General features: G+C 37.9%; 2 protein-coding genes across 9 annotated transcripts in view; one reads left to right on the forward strand and one right to left on the reverse strand.

Moving 5' to 3' along the window:
- The window catches only part of LOC126377543 (uncharacterized), a 394831-nt gene that overhangs the window by 103032 nt on the left and 272888 nt on the right, over window positions 1-18911 (reverse strand). The gene's annotated exons all lie outside the window — the stretch shown is intronic.
- The window catches only part of LOC126377515 (multiple C2 and transmembrane domain-containing protein), an 81927-nt gene that overhangs the window by 21953 nt on the left and 41063 nt on the right, over window positions 1-18911 (forward strand). For 4 of the 7 annotated variants that reach the window (XM_050025270.1, XM_050025269.1, XM_050025271.1 and 1 more), the window contains 2 exons: window positions 10176-10270; window positions 14168-14279. In XM_050025270.1, coding sequence (XP_049881227.1) covers window positions 10176-10270; window positions 14168-14279 — 207 coding nt within the window. Of the gene's footprint in view, window positions 1-565; window positions 744-9651; window positions 9799-10175; window positions 10271-14167; window positions 14280-18911 lie in introns of those variants that run through there. The other 3 variants (XM_050025272.1, XM_050025273.1, XM_050025274.1) reach the window with 3 other exon arrangements.

The raw sequence follows: 18911 nt of genomic DNA on the forward strand, positions 1-18911 counted from the left end.
TAATTCTTTATTGTATTGTAATTGTCGTTGTATTGTTTTGTTTATTCGTCATTTTGTCGTTTATTTCGTCTGTCATCTTAGGTCTTACTCGTCTTCTTAATTTTGGGGAATGGTTCGACATTATAGAACTTTTAGAAGTTATAGATTTTTAGCTACTTACAAAACATGTCTCCTCACCACCGGGGCACAGCATACAATACACACATATATCAACTTACTTACGTCCAGTCAGCACAGCCACAAATAATCGGAAGACAACTTGTGGTCACTTTTAACAACATTGTTAAAAGATGACTGGCTAATGATGAATTATATGACAACATGTGATCACCCTGTCGCTCAGGATAATGGTTCATTATGTTAAATATTTTTTTTTAAACTAATTTGATATCTAAATGTGGAGGAAAGAAGAGAACAGATATAATTCCATAGTCTCTGCTTATTCCAGTGGGTTCAATGGGCGTGAGTTTATGAATGTAAGTTTACTGGAAAATAAAATCTAGTGTGCGAGGTTTTAATTTTCTACCCCTGGCAACACTGTCAGTTTTCGTCGCGCCAGCGCGGGAATAGGTCGCGTTCCATTTTCAAATAAATTACCCATGAAATTTCCCGCCTCGCCTTTGCCGCGTATACTATCGCTTTTTCTTTTTCTTTCGCTGTGAGATGTAGAAGTGATTTCGTAGGTTATTGTGCCAGTATTTATGTAGTGGTTTTAGTTTTATTTTCAGTGATCGAATAAAAAAGTTTGTATTTCATTAGGCTTGAAGTTTACTTATTGGTACTACGTGAGATACGTGATGAGATTGGAAAACGTAACATTAGCTCACGACTATATTACCATTTGGGGTAGATCATAAAAAAAAAACATTTAGTGTATTTTGGCTTATAGTTTATAGATTTCGGTTGTTATTCGATGAGAAACGCTTTCGAATATGAAAATACCTTATATTTTTTTTAATTTTTAACTTAATAAAACGCAGTGGAGCAGCGTGGTGGAGCATGCTCCATACCCCCTCCAGTTGATTGAGGGGAGGCCTGTGCCCAGCAGTGGGCCGTACGTAGGCTGTTTATGTTTTTTAATTAAACCTACTGATAGCGATTATCTAGAAGATAAGTACTCGTATGCATGGGCTTAACTGTCTAGGAACTGATATTAGGCAGTCAAATTACTAAATTGTATAACAATATTTTATGTTATTATTTTAAAAGAATATCTAGGGCCCTGTGCCGAGGTTTTTCTTGCAGCTTCTTTTTCCCAACTAGAAGCTGCAGTAGTTTTAGGCGGATGAGACGTTCTTTATGTAAAAAATGACGATTCAAAGTGTAACTATGTTACCACCTACTAAATAAAGATATTTTTGAATTTGTATTGATAGTAAAACAAATCCCTCTCGATAAAAAAATGTCGGTCCCAAATAGATAACCAACCGGAAAGCCTTCTATCTAACAGTTTTTATTTATACAATGTAATCATTACACAATACGTCATAATCACGCCCATTATCTCTATGAGGGTGGATAGATCCGTGTAGTAATCAGAAAACCAATTGAAACCACTTTTGATTCGAATTCCTGTGATGTATATGAATCAAATCAAATCAAATATACTTTATTGCACACAACAACACCCTCCGGTTGATTGAGGGGAGACCTGTGCCCAGCAGTGGGACGTATATAGGCAGTTTATATGATTTTTATGTATGCACACAACATGCAATATAGATTTACACAAATGGATCATTAGATACAGTATAATCTGGCGGCCTTATTACTAAACGTAACCGTAGCGTGACATGTGATCGAGGTGGCTAATAGGCCACATTTAAGCCACAAACATTTTACCTAAAAAGCAATACTTATTGATTTTTTATTTATTTTATTTATTTATTGTTGAAAACATTTTACATAATGATACAATTGAATCGCATTGCTAAACCTTGCAGGTTTGTCTCAATGCAATATTCCGCTATTGTTACAGTTTGTACTTCGAAAGTATACTACTAATTAATTACACTATTGAATAAATAAAGTATTATAAGTTAGTAAGTCAATCGCATACATGGACGAAAGAACCTGTAGAGAGTAGATATTTCAATTAATCACTTAGTTACTTACAGGATATCAAATATTGCTTTATATGACCTTTTTAGACACCCAGCTCTACCTATAATGATTATACGATTTTATATCAAAAACGGTTTTATATGTTGATATAATTATTAAAATGACTGTATTTAATATATTGCACCTCTTTTTATTCTTCCGCAGTTACTCTAATACTACCTCTGGGATGGCTGGAAGAGATCTCTCTTAGATATAAGTCCACCCTTGTAAATGTCCATTTCTTGTTTGTGATGTAACTAGTTGTTAAGTGCAATAAAATATATTATTATAGAATGGACACAATGCCACACGCAAAGATTTATAAATTATACATTACACCTCTGCCTACCCTACGGGGAAACAGGCGTGATGATATGTTTATCCGTCGGTTTTGTAGTGCCAGGAAACGATTTTTATGTTTCTTGAAGTAAAACAATAACATTAATAAGCTCACGGCTATATCCGAATTGGGGTAGTCACAGGTACATCCATTGCAAAATGAACTAAGTACCCACACCTCACCGAGCTTTCTGTTAGACCAACGTGATGGGTGAGCCGTGTCGCGGTCTATAATGGTCGAGCTAACAAAAGTATAACATAAAATATTCATAGGGTAGCTTCCAACTAGTCAAATGAGTTATTTTTTACTAAACGTCAGAACACGAAATTACTATGGAATTTGTATGAAAAAGCAACCTGTGACGTCATAGAAAAACGTGACAAAATAACGCACTCATTATTACATTTTTCTTTATTAAAATTCATAAATAAATTAAATTGAAAAAAGACAGCGCCTTTAGATCTTTCTTTATTTAGTAATCAGAATTTCATAATTTATTTTTGACCTTGGAAACTACCCAATTATCATTATGTTTATAACGGCCTCGGTGGTCCTGTGGTTGAGCGTTGTGCTCACGATCCCGAGGTTTCAGGTTCGAATCCCGGTGGGGACAAATCACAAAAATCACTTTGTGATCCTTAGTTTGGTTAGGACATTACAGGCTGATCACCTGACTTTCGTTTTTGAATTTCATAAGTAGGTACGATTTTACCACATTTATTGATGACTGTTAGCCATAGAGGCAGCCAATCAGCTCGCGACACTAAACACTTCAGGACCCCGATACCGACCCCGCCGGCGTGGTCGAAGATTTCCCTCAATTAGCGCTTATCGCTATCGACCCACTAGGGTCGATTAATTCTTTCTAATAGTTTTCCTCTCAGAGGACGCCCTGAGCCGAGGTTCGCGCCCAACTGGGCACCCTCAGGCCTGTTGTCTTAAACGTTGTACCGGTTGAGAGCCTTCAGCGCTCCCCATTTGTCTGGCCAAGTAGTTAATGTCATCTGCGGCAAATGTGAAAATATAAGTCACGAAAAAAAATTTTCACGAAAAGAAGAAGAAGAACAGAACTTTCGTTTTTGAATTTGATAAGTAGGTACGATTTTACCACATTTATTGATGACTGTTAATGCTTGCTGTTATTATTAGGTACATTTTATTTTGAATCTGAACTCCGCATAATCTGCCCTTTATGTAATCTTTCTTTCATGGTTACTAAGACACGCGATGCTCGTTTCCTGTTTATTAATTCATTAATACGTATCTATTCCATAACCATATTATCAATGCGATAGTAAGGCGAACGTCGTGTCTTATAAGGAAGTGAAGGAATTGGTCTTTGATAGACAAGAATGGAGGATGCTACACCGACAAGAGCGTGGCTCTTGAATCTTCTTCTATCGTGTGGGTTGTGAGGTGAATTACCAATCTCATCAACCTTGGTGTCAGGGTTACTATTGAGCCGCCAAAGGCCCCTGACATGACTCATGTAACGACTACGTACTTTGTAAGTAGTAACCGGGACCAACGGCTTAACGTGCCTTCTGATCATCTTACTTTCGGACAATAAGGTGATCAGTCTGTAATGTTCTAAAATCTCCCTTAAATTAGTGAGTAAGTAGTAACGGCCTCCGTGGTCCAGTGGTTGACCCTTGGGCTCACGATCCGGAGGTCCCGGTTTCGAATCCCGATGGGGACATATCACAAAAAACACTTTGTGATCCCTAGTTTGGTTAGAACATTACAGGCTGATCACCTGATTGTCCAAAATTAAGATGATCCGCGCCTTGGAAGGTACGTTAAGCGGTTGGTACCGGTTACTACTTACTGATGTAAGTAAGTAGTCGTTACATGAGCCATGTAAGGGGCCTTTGGCGACTCAATGATAACCCTGACACCAGGGTTGATGAGGTTGGTTATTCACCTCACAACCCACACGACAGACGTCAGTCCGTTATCTTTTTACTCTTTAACGCTGAACCAATTAACGGTCACGAGTACTAATATTTACACACTTTAAAACCATGTCACATTAACTTCTTTGACAAATTAAACCGTTAGTCTCATTAAATGACAAATATGATAGTGCGACACGGTTCTAAAGTGGATACATAATATTGCTTACGACTGTACATGAAAGGACATAGAGTAAGTACGAGTAAAACAGTGAGGGATTTTCGAGGCTACGTTTTTCAAAAACTATATAGATGGCGTTGTGCAGTTTTAATATGAAAATTACCTATTTTCTCTTTGCTCGGGTACATAATCCTTCAAAAATGCAATGTAAATAGCAGAAGCATATATAAAAATAATTGTTGCTCGATATTTGGATCAGTTACGTGTAGAATTATGTTGCTACCTATACCTATTGCTTCTCTTTATTTTGATTAGAATAATAATGGGTGGTAGATGTAATTCGAGGAGCTCGGTGGCACAGCGGTAAACGCGCTCGGTCTGCGAATGTTGAAGTTAAGCAATTTTCGCAAAGGCCGGTCATAGGATGGGTGACCACAAAAAAAAGTTTTCATCTTGAACTCCTCCGTGCTTCGGAAGGCACGTTAAGCCGTTGGTCCCGGCTGCATTAGCAGTCGTTAATAACCATCAATCCGCACTGGGCCCGCGTGATGGTTTAAGGCCCGATCTCCCTATCCATCCATAGGGAAGGCCCGTGCCCCTGCAGTGAGGACGTTAATGGGCTGATGATGATGATGATGATGTAGTGCCTGGATGTACTTAATATAAAGGGTCAATATTTATACCCAGAAACAAAAATGGATTTGTTCGTTATCCATGAAATTAGAAGGTCAAACGAAGGAATTTTTTTACAGCGCCATTTACATTGTGTTTCAGGATCATAGCCTGGAAATTCCTCTTTCTTTCAGGTCCGTACTTTGGTATATTTTAGTATTCCATTCAGTATACTTAATATTCTCGGCTTGGCATCTGAAAGCTGTTACATAATCATGAGAATGTAAAATTTTCTGAACTTAAATATCTGTCGAGTTCCGTTATTTCAGGATGCCATCACAATAACTTCATCCAGGCATCCTTACGTATATGGTATGGTGTCACATTAACTTTGTAGACAAATGAAACTGAAAGTCTCACTTAAATGGCAAACATATTAATGCGACAGGGTTCTAAAGTAGGTACTTTAATCATATTTGACATTTAATGAGAGTTACGGTTTAATTTATCAAAAAAGTTAATGTGACATGGTTTCAAAGTGTATATATTAGTACTCGTGACCGTACATGACATTATAAAAGATTAAACTTAAAACACAAAATTATAATTTAAAAAAAATAATGATGCTGGTCCAAATGGACATAAATGGTGGTGAACGTCTTCAATAAAAGGACCTCACTCAGATAAGTCGTTTCGTAGTTCCAAATAATATAAGTCACATTGCTTTTGACATGACTTTATTTTACAGTTGCCGCTGGCATTCAAGTAATGAATAAATAATATGAGTAAGTAATGAATAATGAGTAAGTAGTAATTATTTCTTTTTATTTTGGTGCAATAAAGTGTATTTGTATTGTGTATTGTATTGTATTGTAATGAAGTACACCTGGTACAAACAATAGTCTGCAAATCTAAAGGGAACCTAAAAAAAAACACATGAGAAGGCATACAGGGTATTATTCCTACTCTCTCTCTCTCTCTCTCTCTCTCTCTCTCTCTCTCTCCTTGGCATTTATTATTCCCATCTGATGGTGGGGTCTGCCTTCTTCGTACTTCTCTTTCACTTCGCTCTATCGGACGTGTCGTTCAGTTTTCAGTTCAATTCAGTTCAGTTACAGGGTATTATTCCTACAAATGTGACTATTGCGAAAAGCAATTCGTGAGTTCGACGCAGTAAGGCTGGGATTCCACTGACGCGGAGACGGGCGGAGAAGAGCGGATATGTAAGGATTTTATCAATCACAGCGTTCAGAGCGAAAAACGAAGACGCTCTGTCACTCTCTCCCTCACGGTGATTGGTCGATTCCTGCACATCTCCGCTCCTCTCCGCCCAGCTCCGCGTCAATGGAAACGCAGCCTTAAGCACATTCGAGTGTTTACACAGGCATTTTGTACCAGGGCGATCAGCAACTCTAAGTAAAATTTGCAGTCACTTTTGATAAGAGTAAGAAGCGAAAATCTGTTAGGTACGTAGGCTCGTAGCAAGCGGAATTCCGTGAATACTACCAAGCCCAAATGGTAATAGGCGTGTTCTTATGCATAATAATTTCTCAGCTGAAATTCGTGACCATATTGTTATTTAGAATGCATGACGGCATGTATTAAAATATTCGGTCTCGATATACCATAATTTGAGGTCAAGGAAAAGCCATATTTTTTTTATTTTTTTTTATATGGAGGGGCTACACTGGCATTGGCGCTGCGTTGCGTCGTTGTAACGCATATTACGCACTGAGTGCCACGACACGTCACAAACTGGGCACCCTCAGGCCTGGCGGGTTAAAAAAGCCACATCGAAGCAATTCATCTAAAAAGCAATATTGTTATTTGACATTTATTTGAATTGCGCAAATTTCAAATTGAAATATTGCTTTTTTTAGATGAATTGCTTCGATGTGGCCTTTTTAACCCCCCTGATCGTTATTCGGTTAAGTGAACTATCCTCATCATGAATTAAGCATTGCTGTTTTCAAAAAAAAAAAAATAGAAAGTAATAAAGAAAGTATTTCTTATTAGAGGACGCCACAGTAACAATACAAACACAGTAGGAAAAAAAACACAAAATCACAATTATTAACAATTAAAAAAAAATAATTCGCACAGAGTATAAAACACATTTTGCAGCCATTCGTGTAGCGTTTGGAGAACTTATTAATTGTAGGTAGTAGGTTCTTATTTTGCTTTTAACAAAATTAGGCCTTCGTCGCAGAATGTCTCTTTCGCAAAATGTCCCCGGGTAGCAATATGTCCCTTTCTCAAAATGTCCCTAGATACAAATTATAATCTCAAGTGCGCGGTGTAGTGTATGCAATGGGTCTGCTCAACCCGTATGGTAAGTAAGCGTGATTATATAGATATGTAAAGGGAAGTATTGCGAAACGGACATTTTCCGAAAGGAACGTTTTGCGAAAGGGACATTCCGAAAGGGACGTTTTGCAAAAGGGACATTAGGTACGCGACGAAAGGAAAATTAGTTGGGTTACTTACTAGTTTTCCATACATATACGTAAGTACGTATAAATCTAAATAGACATGTAGAAATTGGGTATTATAACGAGAAGCTTCCATTTTCATTATGTAGAAATAGGCTAATATGATATTAATAGCAGTAAATTATGTAGCAACGTAGACCTTATTATTATCACGCTACTCGTACGTCCGCTTCGCGAACATGCCATCTTATACATCTTTAGCTGCCCAGCCCATTAGATCAAGGGCGTGAGTTTATGTAATATACCTACATGAATACCGAAGCGATACATTCTACGAGATACGCGCAATACATATTTTTCTGATATTTGTGACGTTTCACGTTTGCATCCAATTTGCATACGTTGTTGGTAGGAAACTCAATACTGAACTCGACAAGGTCGAAGGTTTCCCGCCATCAGCACTTCAGTATCGATCCACTTCGGGTCTCTTATCTTGAGCTCAAGGTTCTAAAACCATGGGCCCTTATATTTTTTTTTGTACTGTGTTTTGGGTGCGGGATGGTGCAACAAGAAATAAATATATTGTTTTAATTAAGGCACATAATGGTGCTAATTCCTGTAAATACCATCTAATTTTATTTTAGGTTATATCTGTCATTTTCTTATCCGCCGAAAAGGAAAGGGACGGGTAATCGACAAGCATAAAATTTATGGAACACACGTCAATTTTAAGCACAAATCTAAAACAACCGTCTAAAAATTCGCCCGGGTTATTCATTTATTTACTCATTCTTCCTAAAATTAAGAGCTGTCAATCATCCGTCCCTTTCCTTTTCGGCGGATAAGAAAATGACAGGTATAACTTAAAGTAAAATTAAGAGATGTTTGCAGGAATCGGGGCCAATAACGGGTTCTTACCGCGTTTAAATGGGGATATGACACTCCCCATATTTCGACACTGTTTCAAGTGCCATGATCACGGGATGACCCGTTATTATGTGCCTTAACCTCTCATATGCCGAGATACCAGACACAATAGATTTTACATTGTGTCTGGTCGAGATCCGCGTTCCGGCGTTCGAAAGATTAATTAAGAAATCAATACCTAAAAGTAAACTAAAGTTAATATAATAAATACTCTATACTCTAAATACTCTATACGTCTGATCCATCCAATTTTATTTTAACTTATACCTATCATTTTCTTATCCGCCGAAAAGGAAAGGGACGGATAATTGACAACTGTTAATTTTAAAATGAATGAATAACCCTGGCAAACAAAATAGACATCCCTCTGATTTTCAACCTGTATGACGAGCGCTGTCGGGTTATTGGCCAATATAAGATTTCGGGAAGGATTTTTAAATTTCTGCCTAAAATTGATGTGTGATCAATTTTATGCCCGTCCCTTTCCATTTCAATGGATAAGAAAATGACAGGTATAATTAAAAATTAGATGGTTCATACTGGAATTAGCACCATTGTCAACAAAATGTCAAATAGTACTTAATATTACTTTTTTACATTAATGGTCTCCTTTCGTCTCCTCCGGAGGCCTTTTTAGCACCGCAAGTTTCTGTTTTGGTTCAGGATCAGTGCAGATCTAAATCCTAATGCATTCTCGAGTATACCACAATAATATAATCAAAGTTCTCTTTAGTACTTATAGTCCAGCATTCTTTTCGTCACAGCCAAGTATCTTGTCGCGGTGAACCCACGCGAAACTATACTAAAGCACTCTGTGCGAATAAAACTATCAAGTACTTATCATAAAATCTTCCCATCTTCTCTGTTTTTTTGCATTGACTCTGTATGAACTACAGTTTATAGCCCATACTTATATCTGAAAGTTGGTTAAGTTGAAGTTAGTTTTCGAATGCTCACAAAGTTGAAAAAGTAAACAAACGTAGGTATTGTCACTATGAAGTTTTATTGCACACAAATTATAGCCAATTTACAATATCGCGCGGTGCCTAAATGTCCGCCTAAGCATAAAGTTATGTTCGGACATGTCCCGAACAGACTCTATGCGTTGAATTTCTTCATAAATCCTTTCACTTTATCATAATGGGCATATGGGGACTTCAGAGTATGGATGCAGTGGCAGTGTCAAGTAAATGTGTTCAGTATGGCGCGAGAGAGTTATACCGGCGATCCTCAACTGTGTTCTGATGAAGAAACTCAAAACAGCTGTCAGGAAGTGGCGAAGAATGCGCCTCTTCAGAAAGAGGGACGGTGAGTGAGTATTATAAAGCTCACGAGTATTATCAGAGGTACATAATTGCAAGATGAAATAAGTACCCACACTTCACCGAGAATTCTGTCGCGTTTTTCTGTCAGGGAGTACTAAATGATGCGGTGCATTTTCAATAAGCTGACTGAGTGTTTTTCACGTGGCTAGGTCATCAGGAAAGTTAACTCCGGTGTTTTTGAAATTTTGTCGCTGTCTTATATCGTCGACAAACTCCTGTCTCCATAAAAAGTCTTAAACTAGTTCGTAGTACTTTCAGCTGACGCTAGGATGTATATTAGCGCCAATATAACGTCACCTTATAGTGAAAACTTTTTTAAAAACTATAAGTGAGTATCTTCAGTGTGGTGTTTGTCCGCAGATGTGTCGCGGCAAGTATCGACGGATCCGGCGCCATCCACGTCAGGCACTCCTGCGCATCACCCGCGACCGCCGCCCGCCGAGTTGTTACAACTGGTGAGATTTATTTTATATACATACATACTCTTACCATAGAATAAGGAATAATACTACGTATAGAACGGCAACTCTCCGCCCACCAGCGTCTGAGCTACACCCCCCCCCCTCGAACATAGTTTAGTTGAGCTTGAATCGTGAAGGCAGCGCGCGGACCATTTTTACTTTTTTTATTTTTTCTTCGTGAGCCCATCGCTCAACCACTGGACCAACCACATAGGTCGTCGACATTTGACATTTTTTTTCCTGCGATCAGTCAGTCGACTATAAGCAGATCAGGTGTTGGTAGGGCAGTGCAGAGATATTTCCAATGGAATGCTCTCTTCTTTGAGGTAATGCAGTCTATTTGCTCAAGATCATTACTGCGGCTTTTTTCAGTCGTCTTTGGTGGGTAGGCTTTGTGAGCGTTTCAGCCAGGGGGTTCGGAAAATTCGGACATTTGACATGACTTATTTATAATGTTTGCCTCAGATGGTATTAACTGCTTGGCCGGACAAATGCGGAGCACTGAGGACTCTCACCAAGAATCAATCTGTCACTTACCCATCGACCTACTTTACCCTCAATTCTTCGGAGAATGGAAATCGTTTTTTTTGTCTTCCATTCATTGTTCAGCCAATAGTACTTACCTACTTCCACTTCAAAAGTATTCTTACATAAGCGATTTTAGATAATTTTATGCTCCCTTGAGTTTTATTGGCTTTCAAACCCTGGTTTTAAATTTAAAGGTTTCCAAATTGATTTACCACGTCAGAGTCACACTTTATTAATGTAGGAAGGGCAAGGGTCTTTTAACGCGTGGTCGTGGAGTGCTGGGCTCATGATCTGGAGATCCTGGGTTCGTCCCAGTAAGGGCTGACCACCCGATGGTCTGAAATTAAGATGATTCGTGCCTCGAAGGGCACAGTAAGCAGTCGGCTATTGTTTACTTGAGTATGTATTCATTACATGAGCCAGTCTGACACCTGGGATGATGAGCTTGGTCATTTTGATCTCACAACCCACACGAGAGAAAAACTACGTGACTATAATAAGAACTAACGACGATAACAACAGTTATTGTGTTTTTCTCTTTGTGGATTATTGTTGTTTGTTTATTTGACTTCTGATTTTAAATAACATTAAAAATCTACCCCTACAAAAGAAAAAACATCAAAGTCGGACCTGTCCCTGGCAAATTATGTTACTTAGGAAGCTCCAGCATTATTGACTCCACTACTACGAAATATTATGTATAGATAACTTATTAGCAAAACGCCTGCAAAATACATTCGAGCAATGTTACTGCGGTGCGTAAGTGAATTGTACAATTTGTCAGGCGTTGAGTTGGCGTACTGGCGTCCTACTGGCGGCACGTTAAAATGATACGTCTATAAATCATAATATTTCTAGATTTCGTACACTTATAGTCGATTTTCCTACATTGTCTTGCTCTTTTGCTTTTATTGATCTCTCGCACCATGCGGGGTTGGCTGGCAGAGATCTCTACTTTTTGTACCTATTTCTTTTTGTCATTAAAAAGTCCCTCATTCTCGAAAATAAATTATTCGATTCTCGAAAGTATTTTTAGGTGTGTATGGTCAATAGCATTACCTACACTTTAGTACTATGTCACATTAACTTCTTTGACAAAGTTACTGTAAGTCACATCAAATGTCAAATATGTTAAAGCGGCAAGGTTCTAAACTGAATACATGATGTTGCTCATGACTGTACAGGATTAAGTGTTCAACTGCTGTAGGCTGATCCATTCACATTGAAATCAATTTTTAATGACGTTCTTTCACGTTGAAGACAATGGAGTGGCCAGTTACTATGTTACATTCATTTATTTTTCATCCAATTAACACTTAATTGTTCCACTCCTCTGGACTTTGCGTTATCTCCGACCAATCCCTCCAATAGTAATTGAGGTCATGAATGTTCTATAATACATAGTCCGGCCAAGTAGTTAGTGCCATCTGCGGCAAATCTACAACAAGTCACGTCAAAAAAAAACCCCATTGCCATTATCCGGTCATAATCCAGGAAACAGATCCAGTGGCTGCAAGTTGTCTTTGATTACTTGTGGCTCTGCCTACCCCATTAGGGATTACGGGCGTGAGTTTATGTATGTATGTATGTAATCCAGGAAACCACGTGATATCAATTATCTATGATTCAAACATAAATTCAAATGTAGAATCACGCCGTAACGGCCTCCGTGGTCCAGTGGTTGAGCGTTAGCCTCACGATCCGTAGGCCCCGGGTTCGAATCCCGGTGGGGAAATATCACAAAAGTTACGTTGTGATCCCTAGTTTGGTTAGGACATTACAGGCTGATCACCTGATTGTCCGTATGTAAGATGGTCCGTGCTTCGGAAGGCACGTTAAGCCGTTGGTCCCGCTTACTACTTACTGATGTAAGTAAGTAGTCGTTACATGAGTCATGCCAGGAGCCTTTGGCGGCTGAATAGTAACTCTGACACCAGGGATGATGAGGTTGATCAGGTTTACAAACATGTTGGTTTATTTCGCCTGTATCCACCCACTGTTGGGTTATGGCCTACTCTCTTTCACGACACCCTGTCCAGTCCAGAGCTTATAAAACTGAATAAAAAAAACGAAATAGCGTCTTTTCATCTGCTATATTATGACACTTATTCCCGCCATTGCGTATGTTTTCATTGCGTATCCGTTTCCTCTCGGTCAAGGATACGACTTTTTTAGAAAATGCCGCATTCACGCAATTATTATTATTCGGTCTAAGAGTTTACACATTTCTCTGTTGGTTACCAGGTTTGATTTCTTAGTGGTCCCCAACTATCCGGTCAAGTAATTATTATGCCACCTGAGGCAAATTTACAATTCATAGTGAGATTCGGGATTTGAAGTTTCTTGTCATTTCTCCTCAGCCATAACACCTTGCGAAATGACGTAAATTCAAAAATGTTACATTGGCCTTCAATAAGTTCATCCATGATAATTACGTTGACTAAATGATTCTGGTTTCAGAAGGAAACTCACGCAGTTTAAGGAAAAAGAGTTTTATTTGCAACACACAGGGTACAGGATGGTTTCAGCGACACTTCACTTTCCACTTCACTGAACACTTCACTACAATGTTACTTCAATCACGTCAAAAAACTCCGTTTTAAATATTGTTTATGGAAATCTGAACCTTTTAGGACTCAGGAGGAAATATACTATAATATAATATTATGCTATATTATAGTATATTTCCTCCTGAGTCCTGTATGTTATGACATAAGCTCACGACTATATCCCAATTGGGGTAGTTAGGGGTACATCCAACGCAAGATGAACTAAGTACTCTCACCTCACCGAGCTTTCTGTTAGACCAACGTGATAGGTGGCTGTATCGTAGGTGGAGAAATGATATTAGGCAGCTAAATTACTCAATTGTATTACAATATATAATGTTTATTTATTTTTTTAAAGAACGTCTAGGGCCCTGTGCCGAGGTTTTTCTTGCAGCTTCTTTTCCCCGGCTATACAGATTGTGAGAAGCTGCAGTGGTTTTAGGCGGATGAGACGTTCGTTATGTAAAAATTGACAAAGACTTGGACTTTGAAATTCACTTTTTTTTTCAAAGTGTAACTATGTTCTCTCTCTCTCTCTCTCTCTCTCTCTCTCTCTCTCTCTCTCTCTCTATTTAAGAGCTGCGCTCTTGTCGGTGGAGTAATCGCCATTCCTCTCTTCTTCCCGCCAAAACCTTCACCTCCCGATACGACTCGACCTGCACCTTCTCTTTTATTTGTTTCATAAATGTTATCCTAGGTCTACCCCTTCCTCTCTTCCCTTCAATTTTTCCTTCTATAACTATGTTACCTACTGAATAAAGATATTAAAATCGCTATTATCGTGACAGATAACTTAAATAATGTTATTTTTCAGGAACCAGATGAAGGACAGAGGTTGAGAGAGCAACATTTGAGACAGTACGCGTTCTTCCAGCTTAGAATACATTTGAAACGAGGCCAAAACTTAGTAGCAATGGACAAAAACGGTGAGTTTCCACAATTTTTCACCATCCATCTCACACACACACACACAGTCACTCACAATATATCTTTTCGAATGTCACTTTAAAACTATTAACAAGCTTTTCACACGAAATATTTAATAATATTTTATATCTATTCTTTAATTGTAATTATTGAGATTACTTATATTATTTATATCTAGTATACTTATTAAAATTTCAAATTTAATAAAAGTATTATTCACGTTCACTTTCGAATATAATTTTATGAGAAGCTTCATTACTTAACACGTTTACATTAATGATTTATTAAATTGTTCGACAACTCACGCAAATAAGAATTTGAATAACTTTACAGCCCAACTGATTTGTTTCATGTCCATTTCACTTTATGCACATCAATGGCGGGCTTAACGCCTTCGGGCGATTTCCACCAGCCAACTCAAAGGTGATGGCGAATGTCACTCGTTAATAGCCTAGGCTTTATAGAAAACCTATCACTGATTTTAATTTCTAGGTCTTCTTCGAATAGAAAAATGATTTTGCTATTTTACAAACACAGCAACACAAAGCAGATTTGAATTATTTTTCTTTGCATGTTAATAGTTCATTTACCCGCAATTAGTGTCCGCTTTTAAGTTACAATTTGCATTAAGGTATGTCCTGATTGTTTGCGTTCTTCAGAAAAAATAACTTAATATCCATTTCGACAGGATATTAGTGACACCACTGACATCGTAACGAAAACTTTGAGGGATGATTCAGACCATGATTCTGGGTTGATATCAAGTGGAATTTTCAATTGCAAAACTATTCAACTTTACCATAAATTTTATAGCGTCAAATAATTTTTATCCCAAAAATATTGAATTGTAAAATGTGGTGTAAATGATATAAATGATAATTATTGGAAATGTTTCTAAACTGTAACAATATATTTGCATACTATTGTTGATAGCTGATAAGAAGGGACTTTTATGAACATCCATCTATTAATATACTTACCCTTTTCAAAAGCAAATATAGAGTACATTGTTTTAAGTTTACGCGGTATTATCATAATTAAAGAAAGAGGGTAGACAGATATGTCTGCCCGTAGAAAATTATGGATCTACCTACTCCACTCCAATCTCATCAGTCATCCCGTGATCATGGCACTTGCAAGTGTCGAAATATCGGGAGTCTCATATCCCCATTTAAACGCGGTAAGAACCCGTTATTATGTGCTTTAATTATTAAAATAAAGAGTACTTATCTCTATTTCTATTAGATTTAAAAATAATAATAATAAAAGACTTAATATTAACTCAGAATCATAAGCTGAACCGTCACCCTCATGAGGTGTCTACAGGAATCGTTGCCATTTTCTAATTATAATTTATTTGACCTAGAGCACTATATTTTATTTTACTATTTATTTACAAAAACAAACAGGACGTATCTTATTATCCAATAATTAATAACTTCTTATACTTACCCTATTATTATTGTAAAAAGTATATGTATATGTATGGACCATATTAACAGGGTGGTCGCAGCAATTCATCTTAAAAAGTAATATTGCTATTTGACATAACGACGCTCCCTACGTACACTACGCTAACTGAAAAATCGTCACTTTACAGGAGAGCCAGAAAACCGTAAAACAGTCATTACTTTTTTCGTAATCGAGCTACAACCATAAAACTCATACAGTGTATACTTTTAACAATTTCCTGATGAATAGTTAAGTTATATTTTACTAAAATTTATTATTTTTGGATTTTTTGTAGATAGAATATTTTAAGGGACAATAAATTGCGTGTATACCATTCTAACTACCACATAGCATTCTATACGTGGATGGTTTTTGTGGCCCTTTTTTACGTAAACTATTCTATCTACCACAAAGAATAGTATTCTTTGAATAATTTTACTATTTTTTTAACGAAACTATTCAATGTGACACGTAGACTGATATACATAGGACTGAACAAGTCATTTATTTTTACATGATGTGATTAATTAATTGTGACGAAATTGTGAGTTTCTGTGTATTTTTTACTTTTTACTACTAAATATAAATTAGAAGGAAATAATTACTCAGATATCTAATATTTTCTGTAAATAGAATGGTATACATTGTAAAAATAAAAATAAGGCTTAAGATGCTAACAATTCTATTTGTATAAAAACGCAGTTGGTGAAGGGGAAATTTTATAAATTAAAACAATTTTAATAATCACGAAGCTTTTGTTATATTTTTTATTCTTAGAAACAGAAGTAACATTGAAAAAAGATACCAACAGTCTTTTTACGAAAGTTATTCTTAAGTATAGAGTATTTTTTTTGACATCACATAAATCTTACCCATCATAACGTTTAACATAGAGTAAGTAGAAAACATAAACATTATCAAAAATAACATGAAATTACAGGTGTTTATTTTTTTATTTACTTATTTATAGTTTAAAGTACTTGAGACAAGAAAAATGTTTACAAATACTTGTCAATTTTTACTTTAAATTTTAATTTGCAATATTAATGTAACATAATTTGTACTTCTCTCTCTTCTTTTGTTAGGTATTTTATAATCAAATCTAACATATTATAGTTATAGGTTGTTAGGATAGACAAAAAAACGTAAAAAACGTTTTTTTTCTATTTAACTTATATATGAATTTTGATAAAGTAAAAATAAGTGGTGTGAGTAGATGAGGGGCTCTTAAATTTAAGATAATCAATTGATGATGATGAAAAATAAGAATTTATTAAATCTTAATACTAAATATATAATTTATCAATAAAATTATTAAAAAATCTTAGTCCATAAATAACCCGCCCCTGACCGTTCCCGGTGCAAAGGTACCCATAACGCTCGCCGTATTACCGCGCTGAATAGCAATGGCGAACCTTTGCTCCAAGAACGAACCGGAGCGGGAGTCACCCGTTTTTTTCCCTGAGCCTGCGCCCTAACTCTGAAATGAGGATTCTGGTGTCTGCTCCCCAGCAGCCAAAGGTCTCCTCAGTGCTGCGTATTTTTCTCTTTTCTTCTCAGCGGCGTCCTCAGCTGCTGCTGAAGGAGAGTGGACGGTGCGACTAAGGTGACTGGAAGCGACAGTATTGACGCAGGTAGCATCCCAAACTAGGCACTTGCCATTTTTCCAAGGCACCAAAGTCAGGCCTTTCCCGTCGGACCTACATAGGTCCGGAGGCTCAAGCACGCAGGGAACACTCGCTGATACTAAGGCTCTCCGCGCAATATCATTGAGTGCATGGTGACGTGAAAACCTCCCCGCGCAACGTCGACAACTCAGTGCGTGATGGCCATCAGCCTCCACCATGGAACCGCAGGTGCATATATATGTGGGGTTCACACACCTTGCAACCCAGGCGGAAAGCGACCGCCACACGCAACGAATCATCGTCTAATAAGTGCTTAAGTGAGGGGAGGGTAATGCGTGCAACCATGCCCCAGATTCAGGTTGTGAAACCGCCCGGAGTCTAGCCAAATATGCCCCACTAGCATGAGCCAGGAGCTGACGCTCGATCCGCTTTGCCCCAACATCATCCCACGCACGCTGAATAGGGCAGATAACAGGGGCCGATACACCCGGATTCAGGCCACCCCAAACTGTCAAGGCATCGGACACATAAGGCAAAATTTCCCCGCCGCCATTAGAATAAAGGATAGTAGCGACAAGGTCCGCAACCCCATGCGCCGACGCCAAAAAAGCCGGCAAACCCACATCCCGTGCACACCGCACTCCTAAACCGCCATAACGAATCGGAAGAGCCTCCTGCACCCATTGATCTCATCAAAGGATACGTTGAGGACGGACTCAACCGCCGTTTTTAGGACTGCATCAAACGAAGATACCTCTACTGGACACTTTAACGTGGGGGAGGTCCTTATTTAAAAACTACAATTTTACCAAGAAATAAATAACATTTTATTAACGACTACAATTGATCGAGTTAAAAACACTGTGCTGCGCTCAAAAACCGGTATAGCTGATGTTGGCAGGAAGACCGCCAGGCTAAAGTGGAACTGGGCTGGACACGTGTGCCGCATGCATCCGGAACGATGGGCAAAGATCATCACGCACTGGGTACCACAGGACGGACACCGTAGACGTGGTAGACCCCGGAAACGATGGCGCGATGATCTCGACGGTTATCGAAAAGACTGGATGGAGCTCGCACAGAACCGGGATACTTGGAAGAATATGGGGGAGGCCTTTGCTCAGCAGTGGGATCATATAGGCTAATAATAATAATAATAACGACTACAAATTAAGAAAGTCATGAAACCCTAAAAATGTATCCGTCTCAAATAAATGCATTATCTCTCGAAAACTACCCTACGTATTTTGATAGTGCATGTTATTTATCACTTGTTCCGTTACATACACCGTGTTTTGTATGAAGTGCATTGAAACAGATTTGTTTACGGTACTTACCTATAGTACTTACTGAACTGTTTCTACTATGGGACAAATATATACATTTAATTTACTTTACGTAGCAAATATTGTTCAGTACCACGGTCTAAATAGCTAGCTAGCGTTTTTTTGTCCTTTGTTTCAAAGTAACGAATTGTTCAATGCGGTAACCTGAGTATGCAATGAGTCTAATTGAAATACACTTCCTGTATACTAATCCTACTAACCTGGT

This window comes from Pectinophora gossypiella, chromosome 23 (assembly GCF_024362695.1).
Source record: "Pectinophora gossypiella chromosome 23, ilPecGoss1.1, whole genome shotgun sequence".
Taxonomy (NCBI): domain Eukaryota; kingdom Metazoa; phylum Arthropoda; class Insecta; order Lepidoptera; family Gelechiidae; genus Pectinophora; species Pectinophora gossypiella.